The 15270-nt window shown below is 35.4% G+C and overlaps 1 protein-coding gene across 1 annotated transcript in view; it reads right to left on the bottom strand.

Annotated features, from left to right (window-relative positions):
- LOC131688740 (uncharacterized) overlaps positions 1 to 15270 on the bottom strand; it is a 342957-nt gene that overhangs the window by 170737 nt on the left and 156950 nt on the right. Inside the window, 3 exon segments of the mRNA XM_058973225.1 lie at positions 11234 to 11380; positions 11657 to 11785; positions 12109 to 12312. Coding sequence (XP_058829208.1) covers positions 11234 to 11380; positions 11657 to 11785; positions 12109 to 12312 — 480 coding nt within the window.

The raw sequence follows: 15270 nt of genomic DNA, 5'->3' as shown, positions 1-15270 counted from the left end.
ATAACATTAATATCAAATACTTGCCTAATAACATTCCAATAGAAACTCATTCCAGAGTTCTGAAATCAATGATAATCATAATCATAATTTCCTATCATATTGAGTTCAGTTTTGAAGGGGTGTACTGTAATATGGATTAAGGTCTTATTTTAATAGGAAGCGAGACTGGAATTGCTTTAAGGTTGGACAGAGAGTGCGCAAAATTCGCAAACGAAAAAAGCAGTTTTTTCCACACCGTATGTCAGATCTTCATAAAAATCAATCAGCGTATGTAGAATGTTGTTACACTACTGCTGATTGATTTTTATGAAGATCTGACATACGGTGTGGAAAAAACTGCTTTTTTAGTTTTCGATTTTTACCCTTTCTCTGTCCAACCTTAATGTCTATGAAACTTAGAACTGCTCACCGAAAAAATGCATAATCCCCAACAATTGCTTAAAATATTTTTATTTTGGGAATGCGTCGAGTTGAGACGAAAACGTTATAGAATTAATAACAAGAAAACCGCCTTCCAAAAGTAGGGGAATTTATGAAAATGTCGTTTTCCGTTCCGCCAATTTAGTAACTTCGATGAATTTTACAAACGTTAAACAGCACATCATTTGATAAAATAATTTCGTCGTTATATCCTCCAAGAAGTATTTATTGCGAATTTACTCTTCAAACAAATTTTTATTCCAGACTTAGCGTCTTCAGTAAAATTTTGGGGAGTGCTATTACAAACCACTTTGTTGAAGACACGAAGGCTCCATGTGTTCAAGGTATTAACATATTTTAGGCTATTTCTATTTAATTTTAAATTAAATGATTATGGTTTTACCGTTTATGATAAATCTCTTCTATTGTTTATAAACGATAAAATTTATATTTTATCCAAAGCTTGACTTTGTGAAGCTCACAATAGAAAGTTATTTTAGAAAAAACTGGATTAAGGAACACTTCGTAAATATCATATCATACACGTAGTATTCATGCCTACAATAGTTGTTTTAAATGAAAGTCTCAACAAATTCGCTAAAGACAGGAACTCTGTTACAATTTTTTGAAAATCTGATTCTCCATAATTTTAAAACTTCAAAGATGGCGGTTTCGTAATTATGCCTTTTGAACAGTAAGTTAGATTTTCACCAAATCCCCACCAAACCGAATTTCTGACTACGCTGCAGACTCCAAGTAAGTAGAAAAAAAGTCGTTCTACACTCGTCCACAAGAAACCTCTTCTAATACTGCCTATCTATTATAATACATTGAAGACCCGATTTGATCAGCCCCCAATTTTATCAGCCTCATATGAAAATATGTTTGATGGGCTCTAGCAGACAAACAAGGCTGAATTTGAGTTAATCCTTTCTTGACCATGTTTTCTTTATCTTAAAGGTGCAAATATGCAAAAATAACAAAAAATCATTTTTTTTAAATTTTTGCGCTAGAAGATTGTATTAAATAATCAAGAATAGTTACTAGACTACATCAAGGGAAGGGAAGATTATTTTAACAGCTTCAGTTTATTATAAAGAAAAAAAATGTCGCAATTTAGTCAATATCCCCATTTTGTCAGCCTAAAATACACCATGGAGATGATAAGAACGGGTCTTTACTGTATTTATTATTCACAGTAATAGGTACATCCCATTTTCTGAGGATATTTTCTTTCAATTGCATCGAACTACACCAATTTTTAGGGAGTTTTTAAGGGGTTATTTTATCGACTTCTTCCAAAATTCGGCGAACCTGTTCCTATTTGTGCGATAGTATATCGTCGCTGTTGTGCTATCTTATGACAAACGCCATTTTGAGGTAAACTGAGTTAGATATGCCACATAACTTGTTTGAAAAATCTCTACAAAGTGGCGTTTTCAGAACATTGAAATTCTACTTGGTTACTTAGATATAGCGAGAAACATGATGAGAAATTGTGAGTCTTTTGCTTCAAATCACTGTATCTAGGGATTTGCTCAAGTTATATTGAAGTTTTAGATGTTTTTATGTGTGAAAATGTCTGAGGAACACAATTGCATAAACATTTTCAAAAGTAAATTACAAGAGTTGTTAGAAAAACACAGTTTTAGTTTTAAACTGGAAATAAAGGATATTTGGCAACACTGTAACCAAAAATAACAATTTTTTCTAGATTCCCTGACTCATTTTCTTCAAAATGCATTTCACCAATTGTTTATAGACCATATGAACGCAGAGATATGAATAAAAGTTAAAAATTGATGATTTTTTTCTATGGAAAATTTTCCATGCACGAATATGACACGTCATACAAATTTTGTCATCAATACACGCCTATGACACGTGTGAGTGCGACTTTTGTTTACATTCATAGTAAAAACTCGCAACATAATCAACCGATCTTCGTAATATTTGAGAGATTAATGCAGAATAAATAGAAGCATCAATTGTCTTCTTAGGATTGTTTATACCATTTATACGTTTCAAGATATTCAATCTCAAACTTTAAAAATCGTTTTTCTCGAAATGTGCTAAATGGCGCTTGTCATAAGATAGCACAACAGCGACGATATGTTAAAAGAGTATCCTAAATAAAACGGTATAATTAAGAGTTTATATGTTGCAGATAGAGAAAATTCATAAATTTTTCAGCTTTTCATACACAATATTACGAAAGCTTATTAAATAACTATTACTAATAAGATTATGTAAATTATAAAGTATTTGAAATTTTTTAATAGAAGTGACGGAAGGTTGTCGAAAAGTTTCTTGAAAAAGGAAATTCCAGTAATGATAATGATTTCCCCTAACGGGTTTCGAGAGTTTTTTTGTTCTTTAGCATTAGGATTAGGGATAATCAATCAGAAAAGATACTACTTGGAAGTCATATTTAGAAAAAGTCGATATCGAAGTAAAGTTTGAACTATGCATGCATGCACTTCAGAGGTAGCGAGATATCAAGAGCTGAAATTTCAGTGCTTAGTTCTCAGCCGCATTGGAAATTTGAATAAACGCTATTGAGAGTATGAACTTCAAATACATTCAAAAATTTGTTTTTTCGAATTTTTTGACTCAGCATAACACATATAACTCCTTCAGGAAAACTCAGTTTTCACTATACAATGCATTGTTTGAAGAATTTAGATATGTTATTAACGGAACATTAGCAATAATTCGTTTTCCATTAAATTGGTTTAGCCTTTGAGATTTCTAGCACTGATGTTGCCCTATGCTGATTTGAGCGGTTCTCTGAGTCCTGCCACTATCCCCACTATGTGTTTTATCAAAAACATCGCGAAGCATCAAGTTCTAAATGTTCTCAATCGATATAATACCCGAAGAAAGCGATAAGAATTATAAGAAATGTATCATCACAGTGTTAGGTGAATTAAAAGCGTTTTTATTATTATGTGACGAAAAAATGCGAATTGAAGATAGTACGGCATGGTTTGCGATATTTTCCTCCTTCCGACCACTAGGCCGAAGATCATTCGGCCGAATGGACACTAGGTCGAATGGACATTAGTTCGAATGGGCTTTAGGCCGAATGGACAGTAGGACGAATAGACTTTCTTTCGAATGGGAAAGACTGGAGGCCAAGGAGCCAGGCAAGCCCAAAGCCCACCAAGAAGCCGAATGATTTACAGTGCGGGGGGAAACAAGTCGAAGCGCATCCTGTAGAGCTATCGAAGACTCACAGTTATTTTTTTGTTTTTTTTTTCAGCTGTTTGCTTATATCCTTCTTTTATTATAAGCTGCTCTTCCAATTATATATAATGTAAACATATTAAATAATCCTGTGATTCATCCGTTTGCCAGGATTATTCAAATATTTGGGCTATAAATTAGTTTAAGTCCGACGAAGCGATGATGATTTCTAAACAACTGCTTTTAAAATTAAAAAAATCGCAAAAGTTCACCTTTCATTTTAAACAGCTCATTCAGTTTCAACTACAATATTTGGTTCTCTCTTTGGTTTATTCAGCCCATTGGACATTCGGCCTAATAACGATTCGGACTAGTGTCCATTCGGCCTGATGTCCATTCGACCTAATGTCCTTCGGCCGAATGACCATCGGCATAACGGCCTTGGGTCTAGTGACCCAGCACCGTTCAAACAAACCTGTTGAATTTTGGCAGCTCTGATATTAAACACTTTTACCTTTGTCTTCCGTTTTAATTCCACTATGATGTGCGAAAACCATAGTGGAATTAAAACGGAAGACAACGGTAAAGGTGTTTAATATAACATTCCACTAAGTCGCTCAAAACAGTGCTTTTGTTAAAGAGCTCTGCTATCGACTGTATTGTGTTGGATTAAAATTAATTTTAAAAACTCAAGATATCCGGATATTCGAACAAAGGAAGATTTCTCGCCGTTATTTGTTTGAACATGGTTTAGATGTTCGTTCCATTGACTACGTGAAACATTTCACAAAACCATGAAATAGGGTTTAACTTTCATGATTAATTTAGTATAGTACTGAATTTTGTGCACGATTTCAATATTTTCGGATGAACTATTTCACAGAACTGAGAATATTATTCAAGAATCCGTTTTTGCTTCAAACATTGGATTTTAATTAGTATGTTATTATCTAACATACAACTCGTGAATAAGCTCACAAATTTAAATGATATCTCTAATAAATTTCATGTATTGTTATTCTGCTCATAATCTTGAAATTATCATGAGATGTATTGAACTAAATTTATTCATGAATTCATTGTAATATTGTATTATTCATGAATTCATTGCAAAGCACAGTGGCACGACGAGTGACAACAACCCGAAGATCAATGTCTCGTAATTCTTTTGAAAATATTTATTTTATTTTTCTCTCAGTTTGAATAAAAGTATCTCAAAATTTTATAAGGCATGAGCAACGTTCCAAACTGGCTAGTACCCAAAGAATCGAATTGATCTTGTTTATTGAATCATTTTCATTTACTTGCAACTCTGCTTAAATCATGTGGAATTTCGATGGAATACAATGTCAAGATAATGCGCATAAAACTTATGAAAATCGAGACATAGTTCCTGAAATCATCAACATGGCCCACTTGAGCCTGACAGAGGAATTCGATAATTGAAATTTAGAAATATTGTCATAAAAAATGAAACACCAGAAAAATGTATCGGATATGCATTAATGCAGGAGAAACATTGACGGACATTCAATTGTAATGACACGTATGCTTTTTGTAAACTAATTTTGTGGAACCAAAAATTGTTTCATCAACAGGAGGTTTAGAAGCTTGGGAACGATTTTCGTAAACGTTTAACTTTTAATAGGCTTTATTCCATGTAGTGATATCATCGTAGAATTTATATTGATAGCATTCACCTACTAGGTAACAATGTAGGCGCACATTCTAAACACAAAAATTTAACAATGTCCTTGAATGTTTGATGCCTAATTCAACACAAAGATGCTGCTGAGCTGATTATACGCGATATATAATATCGACTGTTTGATCCATGATATATTTCTGATGACGACAAGCTTTTATGTTGTCTGTTTTATGTATTACATAGTTAAAGGCTCGTTGGAACTGGATTTTGTAAGAGTGGGACTGTTTCCGTTATTGCTTGTTTAAGAAGCACAGCGTGGTGTCTCGTTGTATGTATTACGAAAAACGTCGTAAAAAATAAAAAAGAGAAAAACGTAGCATAACAAAAGAATATGATAATAAACATTGATTTCGCATCAAGATATTAATATTCACTCACGCACTCGGTTCGGTTGGTGTAATTCCTTGTTACGTGACGTTTTTGCTAAGATCGAAGATCCCTGGGGCCGGGAAAATGCACCAATAAGCTTTCCCTTTCTCTATAAATATTGACGATTAACCTATGCACCAATTTGTAGTCTTTTTTCGGTCAATTGTTTATTAAGTTACGCACTAGTCTCAATTACTTTAAAGTAACAAGCAGTCGGTTTTTAACAAAGGCATATTTATTTTGAAAATATTTGTGCTTTTTAATTGGTTATCACAACTTGTTAAAACAGTGCTTTGTCAGCTTTTTAGTTGGTGTTATTGGGCTTGTGCAAAGCCATAAATATTGAAAACACGTTTATCAAAAGAATACACATGGGACCTTGCGTCAATCACTTGTCAACAATGTTTTTCGTCGTTAAAATATAAATTTATCACAATATACTTCGTAAAATGTTTATAACAAATAGATCAAACTTTGTTAGCTTCTTCAGAAATTGGTGTAAAAATATGTATGTCGTATATAGAAAACCAGGCGTATGGAAAATCTTTTCCCTTGTCGCTTAAACTAAACAAAACTGAGACGTTTGTGCTGGTTGGGACAATTGAAGATTTTATCACTGGTTTTTACGCGGAACGTTTCGCGACCACTTTTTATCTTCTCATTTAGCAGATGCTGGGCGTTGGAACTGAACACTGCTAATTATGTGCAACCTGGTTTTCGCACTGTGTTTCAAGCTGTGCAGTGATAACACTGCCCGAGATTTTCTCACTAAAGGCGCCTGCTGTAACAGCACCTGTCCGAATCACACATTGAACTGTCACAGAGCGAAGTAGATTTGCATTCACCAAATACTGTCCCTTTAGCCGAAAAGGGGAACCACTTTGGTCGACTAGTGTCTATGCCAACTGGAGGCGACAGAAAGAAAGAGCTTTCCCTGGCTGGCTGTCTCGTTAGAAGCCTGCTGATGACAAAATGCTCATCCGCACTTGATATGGAAGTGGTTTCTGTTTGCAACTTTCACCGTGTGAAAAAGAGAGGTACAGCGAAAAACAGGTGATAGCACACACCGCCAACTGCGATGGAACGAATAAGTTTTCAGGACGAGCTACCAGTGGAAAATGAAATTGGAAATTTTATCTCGACTGCCTTTGGGTAGGCCATGAGAAATAGCTAAACACGAAGGATACCCAACGGTCATGCGCAGTGAGAGCGAGAACAAGATCCGGCAAACTACCGGGAGCTTCACGAGGGAGCTTTAAAACCATGTGGAGGGTGATTTTTCTTGAATGGAATTACTTTTTATATCTAGCTGTATGTATTGTTGTGTGTATCGAAATGCAAGAGAAAGTGTGGAAACATGCTTATATCCGACGTAACAGTTGAAAGAAGCTTTCATTCATTCGAGTTCATCGTCATAATTATTAATTCCAACGAAAACCAATTGGATAAGAAAGCTTTTTAGCGAATATGCGGATTTAAGAAAGTTGAAAATAATATTATATTGCCCTTATTTCAATACAGCACTTTTTTTTAACTTTTCAGAATAATAAAATGTTTTTAGACAAAAATCTTAAAAATAAAACGCAATAGACACATATTCCTAAAAACCGAAGCACTTATATTATTTACTTTCTTAATAATTCAAATTTTATTAAACTATTTTGAAATTTTAAATTCGTTACCAAAAATATATTATATTTCGAAAAATCGTTTCATATGAAACATGAATAACATGTAGGCTAATCAACAAAAATGTCCAAAGCCAGAGTTAAGAGACATTTGACCACAAATAGAGAACAACACCACAGATTTCCAAGACACTTTTCCTTAATTTTTTCGATGCTCTGAACGAAGTGATTGGAAAAGCATCTGGATAAATGTTTTAAGTCTCAACGCGACTAGTGGATTAAATAATCGAGGAACGCTCATGTTAGTTCGACTAGAACTGCTAATAGTGAATAATCATTTGACGAAGATGTAGCATTCAACTGTCTTTTTGACACACACACTTTCCAAGTTGTACAGAGTTATCATTAACTCTTTCCAGATAGTTCAGATTTTGGGGCATAGAATTGTGATAACCGAATCGATCAGATGAACGATTAAATCGATCAGATGAACGATTAAATGTAAATGCTCCGTATAAGTCTCCCAGAAAAGATGGGCTCATTCCAGTACTACTTCAAAGATGATATAAACACTTCAAACATATTTTGAAAGATAGTTCTTACTTGTAGTGTTGCAACAGGATACATACCAGTAGCGTGGCATGAGTTAATTGTAAAATCCATTCCCAAAGGTGGCGCGTTACTTATGAGGAGATAAAGAGCTTTAGACCGATCTTTCCATCTCAAAGCAATGGAACGTTTAATTGACTCTAACATTCGGAATGTTAGCTTGGGTGAGCACCCTCTGCATTCTATGCAATGGTTACTTGGGATAAGTATGTATCCCCCTTACAGTCGCATGTAGTTTTTCTTCTAAAACTTTTAGTGTGATAATTTCTCCTCGCGATGAGTGGCTGCCTAGCTGTATGGTGCGACAACTCGAAGAATACGTAGTTTATTATATAACGGTTCTTTGTTGGAGGGTCGAGCTGGTTTTGGTTTTTTATTGTCATGAAATCAGATGAGAACAATCTCAGTCGCTTAGTAGATACTGTACCGCATTCCAAGCAGAAATCTTCGCGTTTTAGTGTGATGTACAATCGGCGCTTAAACAGGGAATTTGTGGCAAAACAATTTATTTTTGCTGTGACAGTCAGGCTGTCCATAAAGCACTTAGTGCTTCAGATTCGAGATCGAAATTAGTAATCACATGTCAAACTCAAACCGAAAACGTATTTTAAATGCTCTCTGCCTATTATGGGTACCTTCTCTGTATTACTGGAAATGAATGGGCGTACAAATAGGCTATAGCGAGCGTTATGACTAACTTCGTTGGTCCAGAGCTAGTCCCACCACTGTCGATAAGTTGGGTAAAGTCAGGGATGTTATGCACCTCAGAGCAAATAAAGAGTAAAAAACAAACGCTCTTTGCACTTTTCATGCGAACCACCGCTCTTCTCTTTCACAATAAACCTGTTCACTCCGATGCGTGTTGCACCCACACGTGTATTATACTCCATGGCTGCACGCCACAAAGAGTAGAAATAAAGAGGCTCTTTAGTGTGTATCTTGGTCCCACGCGCACGTAAGTAGAGAAGTCAACCAAAAACATTTTTAAAACGTTCTTCCTGTCAAACTTTATCTGAATTGTAGTTTGATTCGCCTTCTTACCTACTTTCCAGTGAGGGGAGGCACAAAAAAGTGGCTCTTCAAGGTGACTCTTTGAACGAAATTTTGCAGCTCTTGGTGCACGGATCTTACTCTTTTTCGTTTTCAAGTGTTTCTTTGTGCGGTCGTTGTGCACATCACAGTGTTTTTGTGCTGCTCTATTTTCAATCGGTGTATTTCGCTCTTTGTGGCTCATAACAAGCCTGGGTAAAGCACAAATTTGGACTGCATCCGAGCATTCCAACCGCATAGCTTAGGATCTTGCGTTTAAATGAATTTTTTTCTGACGGATGTGAGTCAGAAAAGGTCAAAGAATTTGTTGCATTTTTCCAAGCTTAATTGCAGTAACTATTATTCGTGTGGTCTTTGTGAAACCGATTACGGAACTTCATATCATATGGTATGTAGCTACCCCGCAGAAATGCAAATGAATGTGGATTTTTCGTTCTGATTACATAAACAAATCTTTACACCGGGACTAAAACTCAAAGAAATGCTCTGGTTCCTAACCCAGTGTGGTAAATAGCTATTGACGTTATCAGCAGGATTCATTATTTTTTGGGGAGTGTAGAATCCAGGGTATTTAATGTTTTGTGTTTTTCTATTTGCCTACCTTTTTTCATTCACCTTCATCTTCCTTCCCGTGAGGAAAGTAATGAGACGACATGACAAGGCCCAAATCTCCAAATAACATGGGGAACATGTCAATCGAGCTAATATTCTGATTCTTGATGCAGGAATGCTGCATAAAATGTCATTATATTCGACGACGTGTTTCAAGTGGTTCTACGAAGCAAATCTCGACAAACATATGATTACGGCCTAAAAGCCAACTGTCAGAATCCACTTTGAATGGAAATTCCAGACAAACCGGTATTAGTCGAACATAGTTCACAACAGTTTATGAAAGAGAAAACTTTTCTCTTTCGTTTAACACCAACATCTGTGATTGGCGTGTAACGATTTGTCCGGAATTTCCATTCAAAGTGGATTTTGACAGTTAGCTTTTAGGCCGTAATCATATGTTTGTCGAGAAATGATTTTTCTTGGTTAATGTTTTTGAACATTAAAACCGATAAAGTCAAACTTGGTTAACTTTTTTTATAATTGACCGAAATTAACCAAAGGTTGTCCAGTTTTTCTTTAGCGTTAAATTTCTTGCAGTTGTCAGTGAGATTCCGGTCGTGATAGCAGAAAATCAGAAAACCGTTCGCGAAAGGATTTGGTATATCATACAAAATACAAAATCCTTGGTTGTCGCAATGCAACGGCCATTAACCGACTTTTTGATAAATAAAAGGATCAACTATAAACTATAGGTAACGTAACGTTTTCTTTCCATTTGAAATAGTGACATAGATTATGCATGACCCCCTAAACGGTTATAGCTCTTCACCAATTTTGGGTATGAAATATGAACAAGAGCATCCATTTTTTATAATTCGATCGCGCCCGAAACGCAGAAAATGAACAACGAATTTTAAATAGGCAAATTAATCCCTGGATAACATAGCGCTGAAAAAGCTCGGCTACTTTCATAGCTAAAGTCAAGTCAGTAGTGCAAATTGTGTTGGGTTGGAACGTTTTGAAACACATATTTGTCAATAAAACAATTTATTGGATAGTAGCGCTGCGCTGCATTAGAAGAAAAATATACAAATTGCTTGAAATAAAAACATTCGCTAAGGTAAGGACTTTCATTTACCTGTCATACATTCATAACACTTTTGGGCATACCAAATCCCGAATATTATGATATAAAGTCGACTACTACTTAGCTTTTATCATGTAGATAAACCTTAGTTGTAGTACATGTTGAAGTAAAATTATAGCTTCGTCTTTTACACATCAATTGAAGGACGAGGTGTCTCCATTAAACCAGCAGCGATGGAGGCGCCCAAATATTTGTTATTAAAATCGTTAAATTTATAAATCTTTCAATCAATTTTGTTAGCGGGACTGCAAAATAGATGTTATCTACGAATCATTGTTAAACTTGATTCAATTATATCGTTTCCCGGACATCTCATCCAATCTGATGGAAGCGCATGGTAACCGATTCATCAACAAAGCTTTTAAAATTTGCCACACTGGCAGTTTGGAAGCTTTATCCAAAGCTTTTCATTCGCAACCATAAAGCTCTTCAAGGACCTGCTAGCTACATGAAAAATTCCAGAACACAACGCAACAGTAACGAGCATTTTCTACAGACATATATAAACGTAATGAAAAATTCATAGCAATATTAAAAATTAACACGTATATAGCTCACCTGTGCTCGAACTGCTGCTAGATGGATTTGTTTTGCTCGTATATCGAACTTCTTCATTGAAACTTCTTCCTGGATCTCATTGGCTTTGTTATACAGCTGACTTTCTATTCCTCTTATTTGCGTTCGAACTAAAGCGTCTACTGAATCCTACAGAATAATTTCGACAAACAATGAAAATAACATAAACGACGGTTTTTTCTCAAATTTGCACACATTGCAGCTAAATGATGAATAGTTTCAAGTGCAGGGAAATGAACCAGATTACCAGATATCAACTTACGACTAATCGCTAGTTGGCACTGTCTAGAGTAGAGAAACGAACATCGATTATGTGAACAGGAACAACTGAATTACAACAACCATGCAAAACGCAATAACATGAGAATGGAACGAAGCACTAGAGTAGAAGTCAGTGGAACTTACTTGCAACTGTTTGATCTGGACTTCCAAGTCCTGCGATTCCCGCTTGAGTGCTTCCAATGACGGGCGCACTTGTATCGATGCACCCTTGTCCACCACCAGTTCGTTTTTCAGCATGGGACCTGACGGATCCTGAAATTAGAAAATAGCTTAGATTCTCAATTTTTTCAGACACCTGGATTATCTTTATTACTATTTATATCATGACCATTTTCTGTACTTTTGAAAAACTTTAAAAAAAAGCGAACGCCAATTCCAACAGTGTTGCGAAGATCCAGGCACGATGAAACAGATAATGGGATCATAAATGAATGGACATATATTTAAATTTAAGCAACGCAGATATGCTTAATTCACACTTAACTGATTACTATGGTTCGAAAATGATCTCATGCTGTTTCTAGAGATAACGGCTGAAGCAATTTAAAACTCATTTACTTCACTCAATTACTCACCGACATGCTAACGCCGTAATCTGCCAGTTCTTCACATTCGGATTGAGCAGCGGGCTGCTGGGGAGGCGAGAATACTTTTCTCGGAATTCGTTGAGCATTGGATGGTACTGGGAGACTGCGTACGAAATAGCCCAAATCCTGAGTAGGCGAAACGCCTTTGCACTGATTCGCTAAACTGTCGTACCGTTTCGCCTGCTCCAATGCCTGTGAAAAGAAAACCGAATGTGGACAAATATAATGAATTACTCCAAGCTGTTTTTCCCGCGAGTGGTCAAGGGATGCTATAAAATGTGATATGGATGTAGAAACAGAAATAAAATTTTGCTTGAATTATCGGCACAGTAACAGTAAATGGTATGAATGGAATTTTTTTTTCTTCCCCTGAACATTACGTGTCAAGAAGGTGGAACATCTGATAAAGGTGGATATAGGTATTTTGGAACTTATCCATATTCATGATAAGGGTGTGAGCGCATGTGTTGAACATATCAGGCAATATTAAATTCTTATGCATCGTATCTTTCCGATAAAAATAAAAAAGACAAACAGAAATTAGGCGATGAGCATATTTTGACTCTATTAAAAAGGATTCCTTACTCGACCTCATCAATTACTTAGCTTATTTACAATAAATTGGAATGCGTATAAGTTGATTTCAACATCTTTGTTTCGTTCTTAGGTAACAGTACCCAAGCAACCAGAAGTCGCATAAAGTTGCATGGATTACATCGTACAAAGAACTGTTTAAAATCATTATCGTATATCTGTATGGGTCATGTATATATTTTGTCGCATATAATGATATTACATGAACTTATTACGATTAATATCACAGAATCGCATAACCATGCAGATGAATTCATGTTATGTATGCTGAAACTCGTCAGAATTCCTCAACCTGATCAATATACGTGAGATCCAACAGTTTCCTTTATCACACTGTATTGTGTATGTAATACATCGTACAAACTGATATTTTATAGCAATAAAAATAATCGCTTGAAGTCGGATTATATGTTGCATCATTGTAGTAATGTGTAAATAAATTCAATCATTCCTAAAGTGTTCACATGTGTGATTATTTCAATAAGAAACGATTTTTAAAAGCTCGAAAAGTGGGACATACAGTCGATTACTGCAGCGATATAGGAAAAATGGAAACTTGTGAATAATGTAACAATTGAAAACCCCGAAATTGATGGAAAGCAGAATACATTGCTTTCCACTGAAAAATTCAGTGCGAAAGTTACTTAAAGTATCTACAAACATTGAATTACCAGCCATTGTTAATGAACATCGGGTTGTAATACAAAATAGCAGCCATAATACTTATTTATATTCAATATTGCATGATTATTTACAAGGCAAACATTTGGAACTGACAGGACGAATCTAGCTGCTGACATTCGGTACTAGTCCACGGAGTTCCACATCACTCAAACAGCAGTGAAATCTATTGTAGGAATCCCCAACTCCTACTGGAATTGGGTCGACTATTAACATTAACGGTTCATCAGGTCACAAAAGTAGTACTAAAAAGTTTTGGCGAATTCTCTTCAGGGTACACGCGTGTCCTATAACTCGCCCTATGGCCATAGGAATATATTATGGAACGAGCAAACCAAAAAGTGCTATTGAATTTCTAAATCCATTTGTAGATGAGCTACTACCTATTTTAGAGCATGGGTTGGTGATTAATGGTAATCATGTTGCAGTCAGAATACGTTGTTTTATTTGTAACTGTCCTGCTCGTTCTTTCATCAAAGGTGTGATAAATTTTAATGGTAAACATGGTTGTCTAGAATCCACACACCAAAAAAATCCGAATTTTATCGTTGACGTAATTGCAAACATGACACAATTCAACAAACCGTAATTTACGAAATGACAGAACATTACCGTGTTACATTTAATTTTACATGAAACATATACTTTACATGCGCAATGACTTAAAATTACACTTCCTACCATTCAGAACAAACGCTGTATGTGGAGTAAAATTACATGATTTACGAAATTAAACGTCATGTAAAATTAAAATCAAACGTAAAACTAAGTCATTTTTGATGCTCGTATATGTCATGGTCAGGAGACGTAAATTTACACTATTTTTTCTAGGTGTGCACGACAAAAGGTATAAACGATCATATCGCTAGTACAGTGGTATATCCGCGAATCAGTAGTTTAAGCTTTACGAATTTCGTTTGTTTTCGATGTAGGACACTTCTTGCTTTGGTAGGTCTTCTGCGGCTTGCAGGATTTTATATTTTCTACCCACTATAACCAGATTTTGCTTTGTAGCACCCTTCCGTTCTTTGTTTGTCCAGCTTTTCATTGGAAGAAAGTTTCGGTCACATCAAAAATCCGTCACGAACTCACGAAACCGGAACAGCAAGAACACGTAGTCCTCCCCCTGGATCCGTCACTGTTAGATTTTCTTGAAAATTGAAGGAACAATTTTTCAAGCCTTTGTTTGATTTGGCCTCTTTGACATATGAATGCAGAGTTGCCATTGTGCCAGAAATATCTGCACAGATATACTTTTATAAGTTCATTAGATAGAAAGGAAAAATCTTTTTACTACGTCAGATGTATAAATAATGTAATTTATACTGGTAAGCACAACTTACCAAATACACGAGTTAGTTCAGTTAATGTCGTGCCCTATCGAGAGAATATATTGATTACAGCAAATTTTGTGAGAGAATATTGCGTATACCCCTTTAAGGTACCACATGCAAATATTTCATAAATAGTTTTAAAGTTTATGTTAATCAGAATATTAAGCACCCAATTTCGCCAGATAATTTAGTCTTGATTTTGCAATATTCAGTTTAAAAAGAGTTGGTAATCACAGCATGGTTGGTATGTAAGTAATGTATCTGCCTGTAAAAAATTTCAAATTATCTCGCGATATGAGATACAATGAAATTGGAATTAAGCGATATATCTTGACCAAACATATTCATATATAAGCAATATTTTCCTCGTACAAAGTAGCGAATTATATCACGTAACGACATCCGTAAGTATATTGCGGTTATACGAAATAATTTAGTTAAATATATGATGAAAGAAGAATGACATCGCCAAAAATCGACATTTCCGATAAGTAGAAGATACATCAGAGAAGAGAGTGCCGCTTGACGACTAAGAAGTTCA

Source organism: Topomyia yanbarensis, chromosome 3 (genome assembly GCF_030247195.1).
Source record: "Topomyia yanbarensis strain Yona2022 chromosome 3, ASM3024719v1, whole genome shotgun sequence".
Lineage (NCBI taxonomy): Eukaryota > Metazoa > Arthropoda > Insecta > Diptera > Culicidae > Topomyia > Topomyia yanbarensis.
The sequence above is the reverse complement of the archived record's forward strand: the minus strand, read 5'-3'. Positions and strand labels throughout refer to the sequence as shown.